This window comes from Mustelus asterias, chromosome 18, assembly GCF_964213995.1.
Source record: "Mustelus asterias chromosome 18, sMusAst1.hap1.1, whole genome shotgun sequence".
NCBI classification, from domain to species: domain Eukaryota; kingdom Metazoa; phylum Chordata; class Chondrichthyes; order Carcharhiniformes; family Triakidae; genus Mustelus; species Mustelus asterias.
Genome location: NC_135818.1, coordinates 39,003,148 through 39,018,348, shown reverse-complemented (window position 1 = coordinate 39,018,348; position 15,201 = coordinate 39,003,148). Strand labels below are relative to the sequence as shown.

At 40.8% G+C, this 15,201-nt stretch overlaps 1 protein-coding gene across 1 annotated transcript; it reads right to left on the bottom strand.

Annotated features, from left to right (window-relative positions):
* Positions 1-1,508: 1,508 nt before the first annotated feature.
* Positions 1,509-2,349, bottom strand: nkx2.9 (NK2 transcription factor related, locus 9 (Drosophila)). Its single transcript, XM_078233110.1, has 2 exons — positions 2,148-2,349; positions 1,509-2,047 (listed from the first exon to the last, which is right to left on the bottom strand). Exons 1-2 carry the CDS (start codon positions 2,347-2,349, stop codon positions 1,509-1,511), a joined length of 741 nt encoding a protein of 246 aa, XP_078089236.1.
* Positions 2,350-15,201: the final 12,852 nt, after the last annotated feature.

Genomic DNA, 15,201 nt, shown 5'->3' with positions numbered 1-15,201 from the left:
TGTTCTAAATAATGAAAAGCTCAAGAATGAATCACGTTAATTTAATTTTTAAATTAATATTAAGTATGCGGTCGCCAATAAATGAACTGAAATCACTGGCGCTTAGGGAACATATCTTCCTCCAATCTTCGGGAGTGATGTAGGTAGGCAAAAATACATCATTTTCGCATGATTTCGTATGTATTTTGTTGGCATGTGTTGAAATTATTAGTTATTTAGTGATATTTCTCAAGAAATGTGTATATATATATATTAAAATGTAGGTGCAGTTTTGGTTATAGAATATCCTCGCTGACAACTTTTCTGCAAGCGGAATTCAAGTGGATATTACGCAATGTTAATTACCTTTTTTCACCATGTACCATGGGCATGTTCACAATAGAGGTAACGTATTTATTTTTAAATTGGCATTCTCCTCAGCAGAATAACTGCTGGGAAAGATTAACTCTCTGAAACGGAAGAAAATAATTTGCTTATTCTTCTTTAAACATGTGACGCAAAGGTAATTTATTTTATATATTGCAAATATTTAACCTTTGCATCAAGTTTATGATATTACATTCAACTTGCCAATCTAACACGTTGGTATGTCTGTGACCTCTTTGTACGAACACTTATATAACGTTGATATAATAGGGGAAGCTCACTTTAAAATTCTATCTCTCAAAATTCACAAGGAAACGCATAACCTTCACTTCCAGGTGGAGTGTCTTCAGTAACAACTGTTACACAACTTTTTATCAATTCATTTCCTTCCAAAAAAAAACTTGGTCTTAACCTCATAGCTCGCAAAAGTTACCCAATGAGTATGTTCAAATTACCCAACACTAAAATTCTGTCCAATTTTAAACAAGTGTTTGGGTTGAATCTTAAAAGTAATATTTCGCATAAATTGGAAGTGATGTAACCAATCCATCCATACAGTTCAGCGAATCAAACAGTAAAAGCTTATTGTATCATCGTCACGAACTATTTTACATTGAGAACAAGATATAAGCATTGACATTTATTAGAAAATAATACGGTATCAAACCAATGACTATGAAATCTAACGTTTTCAAAAGAAGGTTCATGTGGAAGATCTATTTGCAACTTTTCCCCCCAGAAACTCAATGTATCGCAGAGCAATTTGCATCTACTTTTTGCCATTTTATTTTCTCAAGCAGGACATTACAATGAATAAAGTACTAAACTGCTTTGTTGGCATTTCCTGTGCTTGAAAACGTACAGTTTAGGTTTTCCCGATTTTATTACATCCATGAATTATTGGGCCAGAAGTGTTCCCCTTGGAGAGGGGAGTTATGCATCTTGTGAGGATATCAGTGACATTCGAAAAGTGATCAGAGGAAAAGTCTAGAAAGGGGCCTCGAAAAGCTATGTGAAATAAAGTACCAAAAATGCAATTACACCGGAAGACTCGACCACTCACAAACTCGCTGAACTATTTCAGTAATTATTTTATACATCAAGTAACAAGATAATAAATTGGAGTTCAAAGTGTCCAGGATTCACCAGCTCCACTGCTGTCTCCGTACAACAGGATGTGTTAAATGATGATAACTGGGGAAGACGCCAAATGGTCCTGTGTGCGGTACTTGCTGAAAGCCATGAAGTGTAAAAGCAGTGTAGGAATTGGGTTGGACAGTGTGGCCCGGCTTGTCCTGGATCTGCACCGAGGTAATGGAACAAGAATGACAGGGTTTGCCATCTCTGACCAGCACTGGCACTGCCACCCTGCGCACCAGCTGAGGCTGGTTCAGATCTATCTGCAGGCTGCCATCCACGCGAGCTCTCTTCATTTTATACCTGTGGTTCTGGAACCAGATCTTCACCTGAGTGGGGGTCAGACTCAGAAGGTGAGCAAAATGTTCGCGCTCAGGGGCGGACAGGTAACGCTGCTGTTGGAATCTTCTCTCCAACTCAAAGGTTTGTGCTTTAGAGAAGAGGACTCTTCGCTTTTTCTTCTTCTCGCTCTTGGTGCTGGCTGAGAGGCCTTTCCTTTGGACACAATCCGCCGAAGCCGTGTCTGTGCTACTCTCATCAGATGCTGCAAATAAATGTTTCCGGTTAGAATTGCTTGTGATATCGGGGGAAAAAACAAGACAATAAACCAGCGGGGGGAACTAAATTCTACTTCGCATACTTACAAATCTTGTCAGAGCCAAGCCATCCCGAAAAGGATAATTTCGAATAGTCATGCTGCGAATTTTGCTCAGCTTCTTCCTTAATGACAGCAGATTGCATTGCTTTGCTACTTCCTCCATCCCATTGATTTCCATGGTCAATTTCCTGTTGATCTGGTAAATTTAAAATACTGCGCACTGTGAAGCTGGCCCTCGTTAACGACATGTTCACCAATTATCAGACCTCCACCAAGTCTCTGAGAAATAGAGATCACTTGCAGGTTAAAGCGGGGTTCGACCCTCTCGCTGGGAATTACAGCTCGCTGCTAAATGATAAAGAAATAAGCGAGCCTTTTACAGGGAGCGTCCTATGTTTATATAAACAGTCCTCTTCACCGTCAACAGTGGCAACCTTCAGATCGTGTCTGACCACAGGATACCAAGTACCTGTATCAGTCAAGTGCCAAAGCATTAATGTGAGTAGGTGTAACCTTACCAGAGAATTACCCGGCACTTCCCAAATGACAGCAGGAAACAGGCTTCATCATTACATATTCTGCCTGATTAGCAAAGAACGTACTGAGCAGATAATGGTAATTGTGTTAGTGAATTAGTGAATTACATCTTGGGTGGTTAGTGGCGGCCACAACCCTTCCCCCTTCCCATTATTTGCATACAAAGTAAAGAAGCAGTGACAGATTTCCCTAGTTCATTTAATTACTTATTCATTTGTTAACTAGCCCACGAGTGTTATTTAAGTGAACGAGGCGCGCTATATTTGCTACAATTAAACATTAAAGATGCTTTATTCGCTTCCCCAAAAATCCCTTTCTGAGACTACGACAAATGGGAATTCCTATGACAGAATTTACAGTGGACATGATGTATTTCTTTACAGGGAACATTACACCGGGATGAGGAAAACGCCAATTGCAAGACCAGCAAAACGACATCTAACCACAGACAATTGCTGGGAGTGACACAAATCACAATGCTTTTTGGTTTCATTTTATTCAACATTTCTTAATGACCTGGATGTAAAATATTTAGATATGTGCGTGTATATTTTAAAAAGTATAATGGGACAGCAAATGCCAACTAAGGAATACTCTGCGGCAGTGGTTTTAAGACATAAGATTTTTGTTGTTTCTCCAAAACATTTAGCAAACTTGCTATTTCATTACACACTGAAATGACGAGTTTTTAGCGATGCTACTTGCAAATATGGCACTAATCCTGAGTTGGCCATCTTTCTGATAATTTCTGGAGGTAATCTTCAGTCAAAGATTCCCATGCCATGTCTATTTGTGCCACCTATCAAGCCTGCTGCTGTGACAGTGTTCCATGCTCCACAAACTCCCTCACAACGTCCTGGGTGGTCGAAAGTGGGAGAACACAAATACATGCCAACTGCTAGGCTGCAAACAATGGAGGAAATGTAGACCATCGTCCCGGACCTGTTGGAAGCATTTGTTCCAGTCAAGATTTTGCATTTGTTCAGTCATCAAATAATAGATGATTGACGCCTCAGCACAATACGCTTTAACTTTTTGGGATAAGTCCGAGTTTGCTCCTTGTTGTCATGGTTTTCAATGGCATTAAAAAGGATTTGGCTGCTATCGACTTCGCTTCTCGCCCAATGCAGCCAAGTGCATAAAAAGTTATTACTTATATCGCTTAGAATCAAATAGGATTTCCTAAAATGTAAAATTGAAGGATTATTCACTCTTGCGAGGACGATGGACTAACGCGTCTATTGCAAATACAATTTCTTTCTCCATTTTTACAAGTTTAACACATCTTGTTGCAACAGTATTTTGCTGGAATTGTTCAGACTTGCTTTGGAAATTTGGTGAATGTGATATTAAATTAGCTCATACAAAATGCTTGCTTTTATGGAAGAGTGGAATAGTTACAATTGCAGTTTTTGGAACATTTCACTTTGCTTGTTTTCATTGCACTTCGCATCACGACATCGTTATCACAATGTTATTAAATAACGCCAAATGGCCTATGACGCACAATCATAAAAACCGTTTTGATGCCGACAGGGTTTATGTAAGCGTTGTACACAAAGGGCTGAATCAACGTCGGAAAAGGCAACATGCTGGGATCCCTGCAGATGCAGAATGATATGGTCGAATTATTCGATTTCAACGAAAAACGGGCCGCCGTTTTCAGCATTGGCATCCTTTCCAAGATTGCGGTACGGTTAAATCCTGTCCTTAATTTAGAAATCATTATGGCTTGCACAATGTAAACTAAGCGTCAAAAACGTTACCAATCATAGTCCAATCAAAGTGCAGTAAGAAGTCCTACTCGGTAAGACAAATGTACAGCTTCGATGACCTTTTGTAGCCCTTTAATCTATTTAACATCTGAACACTGCTACCAAGTGCAGAAATAAGCAAACAGATACACTTACACGCTGAAGGACTCTTCACCATCAAATGTTTACTTTCCTTCTAAAACATTGCAGCGCACGTTGGATGCCTGAATATTTCGCGCCCCCAGATTTTTTCTTAGCTAGCAAAGAACATTTGGATTTTTCAAATATTGTTTTTACCTACTTACTATGTGCCCACAAATTTACAAAGATTACTAGAAGTGAATAGCTTGTATCATTATATTTTTCAATAAAGATTCAATCACAGTTAATCACACGTTTAGTTTATTATGTTCCTTTGTCATTAAAAGATGAATGAGTTCGAAGGTAAAGGACCTGTTGACATCAAGTTCTTGTCATACAATAAATAAAACCCGAATCATTATTATAATAGGTTCGACGATTCACAGATTTTCTTTAAGGTAAACATCATTGATTGTATTAGCAAAATCTATAATCTTGCCGCGGTTGTCGGGCACACTTTGCACTGTACAAAGCAAACAGTCACTGGGTTTCCACGCGATTCTGAAGATCTGATTTACGGTGATCAGAAGGAGCTGGTGCAACCCTGAATTTGCGAAAGGAAAGTCTGAGGTTACATCTTCAGTGTGGGTTAATGAATAAGGAGGGGTAGCGAAAATGAGTGCGATAGTCCAGCTTTGCAGCCGCAACCAGGAAGCTGATGAGTCGGGCCGGGCGGGAGCGCAGCAGCCGAGTTGCTTGTTTCGGATTCTGAGTATCTTGGGCTGCTGGCTGTAGAATTGGCTCCAACCAAGGAGCGCCTCGATTGTTGGCCCTCATGCCAATTCTCACGCTAGACCAGAGCTGTGTACAATCGTCTGTAACAAAATCAGAGTACTATTCAATGTCTGTATTGTGATTAAATTTATAGGACAGCTGAACTTAGTAACTCCAAGAAGAATAAACTCTTGTACTGCAGCGTTTAGGTCTTAGTTGTCAGTCTTGGCTTAATGATAGCAGCTTGTCGTTGAGTCAGAAGGTTTCAGAGATTTAAGCGCACAAAGCTGCACATTCTAACATGATAGTTCAGTGAAGGAGTGGGAAACCCCATTTGCCCCAGGGCCCTGAGGTGGGTGAAAAAAATCCCTTGGCTGTATTCGAAGAACAGAGAAATTCTCTCGGCCAATATTTGGCCTTCAAAGAATATCGTAGAAAAAGAGATTATCTGGTCGTTTGTCTCGTTTCTTGTTGGCGGGGTCATGGTGTGTGCAAGTTGGCTGCCATGTTCCAGACAACAGCGACTGCACTTAAAAAAGTATGTTCATTAGTTGTGAAGCATTTGAGATGTCATGAGATCATGAAAGGCAATCTTTCTTTAAACTAGTTGAAAGCTGAAGCTATACTAAATTTAATGAGCAAGTGTTTCGATTATTCATCCCTTGCAGTTCTATATTATAAAATATGTTACTTCGCATTTAATTAAACAAATTTAACTTGAAGCTTATTATCACTGGTGTTCGCAGCATGTACCTTCAAACTAGTTCAGCTTATAAATGGAATTGACAATGGTCCTGTAGCAAAAAGGAAATCAACCAACATATGCACAGAATACATTTGAAATTTTTTTAACTGTAAACTGTATTGTCCACTGATGCAAATGTGAGATGTTGGTCACCATAATGATTAAAACACAAGAGCCACACATTAACGGCAATGATTCCCAGAGCGGGGCGACTGAATGGGGGGAAAATCGCTGAAGTTAAAAGCAGCGAGGCGTTTATTGACATATGCAACTCACGTTTCGGTGTGGAAAGAAGCAAAACATGTCTGAGGAATTGTGTGAAAAGAAGGAAATTCAGAAACAAGTGTCTATGATTAAGGGAATTAAAGAATTCTTACCCCTGGTTGAGCAAAAGGAATTGTTTAAGACATTGAGGAATCTTGTGACTGTTCTGAGAGAATAAAGAATTTGCTGTGGAGAAAAGGTAGAAATCTTGGTGCTGCGCTGCTCCCCTCTGTCGAAAGAAGCACAGATAATATGGGTAGGTATGAGGGGAAAATTCTCACTAGAGAATGAGATAGTCTGCAACCAGGTAAAATCCTTTTGGAACAGGTAGCTCACAGTGCAGTCAAAGGTAGTTATTGTTTCTGATTTTTTTTGTTGAAAATCAGCAAATATAGTGGGACTTAGAGCTAATGCCAGAGGAGTTCGTATGACTTTTCACAGCATATAAATGTAAGAATGTCCCATTAAAACAAACCTGGGTCGAACACAAAGGAGTTAAAAAAGTGATTAAAAATCCCTAGCAAAAAAATAAAATTACTATCAGAAAAAAATAGGGCAATTGTTTTGAGTATGTTTAGATTTTATTTAAAAAGGGAAGTGGCTGGTGAACTTTTGTTTCCAGTCTCTGGATGTGTGTGAATGTGCGAAGTGTTACAGCTGCTTTCAGGATTTTGAACCGTAAAAGCGATGTTACAATTTTCAGCAGAAATTCCTGCTGTTTTTTTGGTTTCCAGCTGATTTAGAGTAATTAACACACTGACGGTTCGATCAAAATACCAAACTATAGAACTGGGTTTCTTCACCAAACACAGCCAGTAATGCAAATCATGTGAATACTTATTAGGTGGACAATTTGGGACTGGATTTTTTTTTCAAAATGGCAGTTTTAGAGTTCATAATGAATAAGGTGCATGAATACGTGTTTGTTCAGTGTTCATTTCAATTTACGTTTGGAAAACCAAATAAAGTGAAAGTTAAGATAGCAATGTTAGAAGAAATGAAAAGAAAAAGAAGGGTTTGAAAATTGATTTTGAACATTTGAAAATTAAAGATGCATCGTGTGAATTTAATTTTTAACTGAAAAAAAACTACTGCTAAATACTGTTTTTACATGAAAGAAAGAAACAAGTATCAGTTGTGGAAACTACTATTGTCCCATTGAGTCACCCGCCTCACCGCAATCTACAGTTTTCACAAGCAAGATGTAATTAATAGTTACTTCTCGTTGCCAAATTGCATTGCTGAATTACAGATAGATTTTATTTTTAAAGGACTTGGTTTCACACCATTTGAGCTCCTGGGAAGCTGCCGAGTTACAGCGCCCGCGTGTAAAAAAACAGTCACTGTACAAATAATTCCACCCTCCCTTATTCAAAATATTCATGTTCGCCTTCTGATTTTTAAAGTTCCGAGAGTCTTACGCCACAAGCTCCTTCGCGTAGTCCATGATCTTATTCGGCGGTGACAAGTTGGTCATATTTCAAGGCAGTCTGGGTTAAATCTATCAGGGTCCATAAAGCCTCTGATGATGATGTTGCTTCAGACAGCTCTGATATTTTTAAACCTAGCAGTGGTTGCAGGTATTAAGAATAAGTATTATTTACTCTGTAACCAGTGGAGACCTGTTGGTCCTAATGGCTCCAGGGATATCTGAACGTGGCATTTTTAAGAAAGGCTATAAAAACAATACAAAACATTACTGCTGACAACTTCAATTGCAAAATATTGACAAAGCATGGGATCTGTATGAGGATATGCTTAAGGAACAATAGGGTATAAAAACTTCTGAACTTTCCATTCTTCTACGCAGACATGAGGACATGTCGGCTGCTGCCCTGAACCCACGCCTCAGTGCAAACTTAATCTAAAAACTGACAACACAATTAATAGTTTAATAAGTGGGAGGCAGGAGAAAAATTGCAAACCATGTTTATGAAGAACCTGTGAAGGAACCTAGTGATATAATTATAATTCGAAATTATTCCTCCTCTGTTAATTTTTTGCTTCTGTATATTTCATTGTCTTAATTATGTAACAATGTATGTAGAGTTTTATCTTACAGTGCTTAGAGAAATGGAGCACTTTCAATTGAATACAATGCAGGAAGCTATTTAGGTGAACTCTGAGATAATGAAACACTGCTTAAAATGAAAAGGCAGACAGGGGTGGTTATATTTGAGCAATCCTGGTTTTAATAAAAGGGAAGTTGGAAACATTAGGACAGGTTAGGAATAATAGCACTCATTCAGAAGAACAAAGGCTATCAAGAACAACTTATCTCCAAGGCAATTGTGCATGGAAGGGTTTTACTATATGCAAATTCAATAAGGGATTAAATTCTTTTTAAAAATCCTAAATTTTACGTTAGACGAACAATTAAAAATCTGAAAATCATACGGGAATATAGTATGACATAAAGTATAAAGATTTGATTTGGTGAGTTATGCCAGGAAGCCCTACAAGTAAAGTGAAATTGTTTTGTTACAGATTCCTGTGATCATGACAATACCATTGCCACCATAATGAAAACTATTTAAAGTGGTATATATGCCTGTTGTGGATAGTATACAAAAGCAATTTGAAAACTCTCTAAACATATTAGTGAGGAAACAATAAAGATTCTGGATTTCATGGAAAGTCATCTCTCAAGCAGGCTATCAAAATGTTCCCTGCCCAGCAACCACCTCCAGCCTTTTAGACCTCCTCATACCTTAGTTTCCCCAAGTTTGCCTGTGTTTCCACACCCTCCATCACCCCAATATTTGTGACAGAACATTCAGCATCTTTAGTCCTATCATCTGGGGAACCCTCCTGTATATTCTTCACATCTCTAATTGTCTCTCTCCCTTTAAAATTCCTCACAAGTACAGTTTTTGGGCACAACTTTCCTCTCAACCTCTCCTCTATCCATCCATCTGACTAATTCCATTTTTGAAGTGATTTTCTATTTTTAAACAATAAATAAATTCAGGTTGAACAGAAATTATTATTTTTAATGATACCAATATGATGCTACAAGCCTATAAATTGACTTGACTGTAATTACTGGCAGTTCTATGACACCAACATACATGATGTGGAGATGCCGGCGTTGGACTGGGGTAAACACAGTAAGAAGTTTAACAACACCAGGTTAAAGTCCAACAGGTTTATTTGGTAGCAAAAGCCACACAAGCTTTCGAGGCTCTGAGCCCCTTCTTCAGGTCAACATACATACATACATACATACATACCAGGATCAATCTGCAGAGAACTTCTGTCACTGGCATCACTGGAGTCTACATATGTATAGCAGGTGCCTCCACCATAATGGAGGCAACTTGGATGCTAGTAGTCATGTATCAGATACTCATTCACCCTTTTTCCTAGACAATGCTATTTATGATTCAATGCAACAGCTATGGAGACAGTTATTAACTTGAAACCTATCTTAGAAAGTTTGCCATACAGTGCCCAGGTTTCCAGCACTAAAATGCCTCTAAGTCCCCAAATTGTGGGCAGAACTTAAAGCATCCACTATATTGGTAAGAAATATGCATTCATGGTAGGAAGGCATGTCATTTTAAGTACAGATTATTTATCTAAGTTAGGTCCAATGCATTTTGTTGGTTCTATTTCTGATTTTCACTCGCCACATGCTGAACACCTACACCACAACATGATGCCAAAATGCACAAAACTCTCTCACTGGTTTGATGATAATAAGGCTTGAGGTCTTATTTTGGGAATTGCTTACAGCTCATTATACCGACACAGAGATTATACACTGCACTACCTGCATGTCCAAAATTGGATGCCTCCAAATTTCTAGATCTATATACCTTGCAATCTTAAAGATTGTTTTTAGCAGACATTAGGCCCGATTTTACCAAAACTTCGCGCCCGAATCACAGTAAAGTTGGGCATTGGGCCTATACTGTGATCTGCACTTGATTCTGAGCAGATCGCGGCTTTACCAACACCCGATTCGGGTGCGGGTCCGGCCCACGCCCGAATCGGGTTGCCCGACGATTTAAATACATTAGCATGCATTTAAATCGACTTAATGAACCGCGTACCCAACCCTACCACCAAATCCCACTTTACCGCCTTCTGGCCCGTTCCGGATCCGCGCTTTTAGCGACCTGCAGAATAAAAATCCGAAGCGGATTTCTATTCTGCAGGGGAACCTATGAAACCCTCTCTGCCCTTGTGAAGTCACCATCCTCCTCGACCATCTTTCGCGGACCTCCCCGTTAACCACCCCGGCAGAACCCCCCCCCCCCCACCCCCCCGGATCAGACCCCCCTGGGAGGCAGGCCCCCCCCGGCAGAGCACACCCCCAACCTACCTTGATTGCCAGTCTCCCTCCACCATCCTTCCATTAGCAAGATAAGCTGGTCAACACAAAGATGGTCCTGCTGCCTTGTGGGTCCATCTGGCTCACCAAGTCTGTTACAATACCACGTTCAGCATCTACTGAACCATCTTGGATACAAAGGATAATGAATGGTACTGGTTGATCTTCCTGGTGTTATCAGTACTGTAACATCAGGAATGGTTGCCGACACCAAGTATATAATTTTTAACATAAGCAAGGCTTACATGCAGAACACTAATGCCATTATCCTTTGTATCCAAGATGGTTCAGTTGATGCCGAACGCAGTATTGTAACTGACTTGGTGAGCCAGATGGACCCGTCACACCCCCTCTCCTCCTCCCACCCTCCCACCTCCCCCCGCGCCCCTCGGCCAGAGGGTGATCTGGGTCCCGCCCCCTCTCCTCCCCACCACCACCGCCCCCCCCCCCCCCCCCCCCCTTCGCCCCCCCAGATGATCTGGGTCAGAGAGCCACTCTCTCTGCTTTTTTTTCCCCGCCCGGGCATGCTGCTTCAGATTTTTTTTCGAACTGCGCATGCGAATCGGACCGGAGCCGGCAAAACACGTATGGGCGCGCTGCAAAGAGGATTCCAGGCTCGGATTTATTTGACGCCCAAATTTGGCACTTAGACTCAAAATGGTAAAATCAGGCCCAGTAAGTGGTAGAAGAATTACATCAACAACACGTGAAGATAGCACTCATAGAGCACCACACTGCATTAATTCAATGTTATTATAATCATGTAAATCTTTCTTTAGGCTTTTTCCTGCCTGTTTGATATCCTGTAACTACAAAGCTGAAAGAAGTAAACTTATTGTTAAGAGCTGCCATCTGATGGACTTGTTGGCTGCGGAAGGAGTGTTCATAATGTGGTTCAACATTAGCTCAAGAATCCTTCCACTATTCCCCAAAGGGAAAAAAGTGTCTGTGTGAAGGTCTGCTTAACAAAGGAATGTATTCTTGCCGAACCCTTTTGAATTGTTTCTTTAAAAGTTTCCCACAATTTATTTGCCACCATACCATTTTAGTTCATTCTCCTAATCAACCTTTGTCAGCTCTCCCTTCATTTTTATATAATTGGCTCTAAGTTTACGTTTTTGTTTCTAATTGGAGTATGTGGTTTTCAAACTTCATTTGGAATTCAATTGATATTCTGATCTTTATTTCCCAATGGATCTTTTACTATGACATTAATTAAACCTGTCTCATTACTCAATATTAGATCTAAAATATCTTTACCCTAGTGGGTTTTCACAACATATCACTCCAGGAAACTGTTATGAAAACATTCTACAAAACCCATGTTCCAGACCATCTTTACCAATTTGATAGGTTCATCTAGAGGAAGATTAAAGTCCCCCACAATATTACATTGCCTTTGTTATAAGCTCCAACAATTTCTTGTTTAATGCCGTGATCAATGGTATAACTACTGTTAGAGTATAAACTATTCCCCCCAGCATTTTCGACCCTTGCTATTCCTAATCTTCACCCATTCTGATTCCATGTGCTGATTTCCTGAGCTAAGATCCTTTCTCACTAATGTTCTTATCTCATGCTTCGTTCTTAGGGCTATGCCTCCTTCTTTCCCATTCTGCTTGCCTCTTTAAAATGTTGTGTGCCCTCTGGAATATTTATTTCCCAACCTTGGTCACTTTGCAACCATGTATATGCAATAAACTATTTATCTCTGTTCGTGCCATTAGCTTATCCATCTTACTGCAGATGTTCTGCACATTCAGATAAAGTGATATCAATTTTATTTTTCTACTACAATTCTCTGAATGGACTTCACTCTCTGATGCAATATTACTATTAAAATCTTGGCCCTTCCTGTCCCACTCAGTTTGTCTTTACCCACATCAATATACTTTTATATGCCTCAACTTTTATTTGTGGGTTTTTAAATATCCCTTCAGCTGAACCCTCCTCCTCCTCCTCTGTTAGTTTAAAGGTATTTTCCTTACTCTGACCATATTTGCTCGTGCACTCTTATGGTTGAAGGCTCTCATATGAACCCTCTCCTTTCTTTAGTTTAAGGCCCTCTCTACAACACTCATTATTTAACTTAACAAGCTCTGGTCCCAGCATGATATAGGTGAAGACTGACCCAACCATACAGCTCCCTCTTTCCCAAATACTGGTGCCAGTTCCCAATGAATCATAATCCATTTTGCCCGCAACAAACATTGAGCCCCACATTCAACTCTCTGACCTTATTTACTCTGTGCCAATTTGCTCAATGGTGAGGTAGTAACTGAGAGATTGTTACCTTTGTGGTTCTGCTTTTTAATTTAGCCCCTAGTTGCTCATACTCCCTCTTCAGAATCCCTTTTTCCGTTCTACCTATGTACCATGACAACTGGATCCTTCCCTTCCAAGTCCAAGTTCCTCTCCAGCTGGGAGGAGATGCCCTTAATCCTGTCACCGAGTAGGGCAACACAGTCTTTGGGACTCAAACTGTCAGCTATAAAAAACAGTATCTAACACCCTAACTATACTGTCCTCTACTAAAATTACCCTCCTTTTGCCCCCTCCCCCCACCCTCAGTTTGTTCACCCACACTGTAGTCCCTATTCTTGTCCACACAATCTGCATAAACCTTAAACCTGTTGGACAAATGCAAGGGCTAATTTCCCTCAATTGTTAATTTCTGGGTCTCCATACCTGCTGCATTCACAGTCATACCCTTGTATTTCTGACCAAAGATCAAATCAGAAGTACTTAGCCTAAGGGGTAAGATTGCTTCCTGGTGCAAAGTGTTCAAGTAACATAGTGTCTGAATCTCGGACACAGCTCATCAAATCTGAACCCAGGTTCCTCAAGCTGCAGACATTGACTGCAGATGTGGTTGCTGTGAGACACACAGGTGCCCATGAATACCCACATGCTACAGCCCCAACACATCACCTGCCTGGCAACCTTTAATGTGTTTCATTTAATTAATTTGGTTTCAAGTTTAGAATTATCATTCAACAGTTATCTGTGGCTATAATAAGAAGTTTAATGAATGAAGCTATAAATATAATGCAGGATTTATATCTCCCCAGTACCAATTTAAATTATTGCTTAGATGTGTCTTGATAACTTTGTTTAGCAGGATTAAATCTTAAAGCTCACCAATCAATTATCTACCAGCTCACCTAATTATTGTCTTTGAACACTTACAGTCAACTTGAGGCTAAAAAAAATGTAAAAAAAAACAGCAGCTCCTTCCCCTTCTGCATCAAATTCCCACCTGCACCAATTCCCAAGTTACCAATCATTCCACATTGTCTCCATTATCATATACCCAATATACCTTACAGACACTAAAAGAGATAGGTTTCATAATTTCTTACCTTCCACTTTACAAAACATGCATAAGGCAAATAATTTTTTTTATTCATTCATGGGACATGGATATCGCTGGCTGGCCAGCATTTACTGCCCATCCCTAGTTGCCTGAGGGCACTTGAGAGTCAACCACATTGCTGTGGCTGTGGAGTCACATGTAGGCCAGACAAGGTAAGGACAGAAGATTTCCTTCCCTAAATCCTGAGGGGGGAGGGAGAGGAGCCAGAGGTAGCGGTACATATTGGTACCGCTGATGTGGGAAGGAAGGGGGAAGGGGTCATGAAAAGAGAGTATAGGGAATTAGGGAGACAGCTGAGAAGGAGGAAAGCAAAGATAGTAATCTCAGGATTGCTGCCTGTGCCACGGGAGGGTGAGGGCAGGAATGGAGTGAGGTGGAGGATGAATGTGTGGCTGAGGGACTGGTGCAGGGGGCAGGGATTCAGGTTCCTGGACCATTGGGACCTCTTTAGGGGCAGGTGTGACCTGTACACAAAAAACGGGTGGCACTTGAATCCCAGGGGGACCAATAGCCTGGCGGGAAGATTGGCTAAGGCTACTGGGGAGAGTTTAAACTAGATAGGTTGGGGGGAGGGGATCGAGACAAGGTGACTGGGAGCGAGGAACTTAGCTCGCAAACAGAGAAGGGTTATAGACGGTGCAAGAGGGAGGATGGACGGGGGATAGAGAATGGGAGAGCTCAGACCAAAGGATTGAGATGTGTTTACTTTAATGCCAGGAGTATAGTGAATAAAGGGGATGAGCTCAGAGCGTGGATCGATGCCTGGAAGTGTGATGTGGTGGCCATTACGGAGACTTGGATGTCTCAGGGACAGGACTGGATTATCCAGGTGCCGGGATTCAGATGTTTCAGGAAGGACAGGGAGGGAGGCAAGAGAGGGGGTGGAGTGGCACTGCTGATCAGGGATAGTGTCACAGCTGTAGAGAAGGTGTATGCTGTGGAGGGATTGTCCACAGAGTCTCTGTGGGTGGAAGTTCGGAGTGGGAAGGGGTCGATCACTTTGCTGGGAGTTTTCTATAGGCCGCCCAATAGTGACAGGGAGGTGGAGGAGCAGATAGGGAAACGGATCCTGGAGAGTTGCAATAATAGCAGAGTTGTTGTGATGGGAGTCTTTAATTTCCTAAACATAGATTGGAATATCCCTAGGGTAAGGGGATTGGATGGGGAGGAGTTCGTTAGGTGTGTTCAGGAGGGTTTCCTGACACAGCATGTGGACAAGCCGACAAGAGG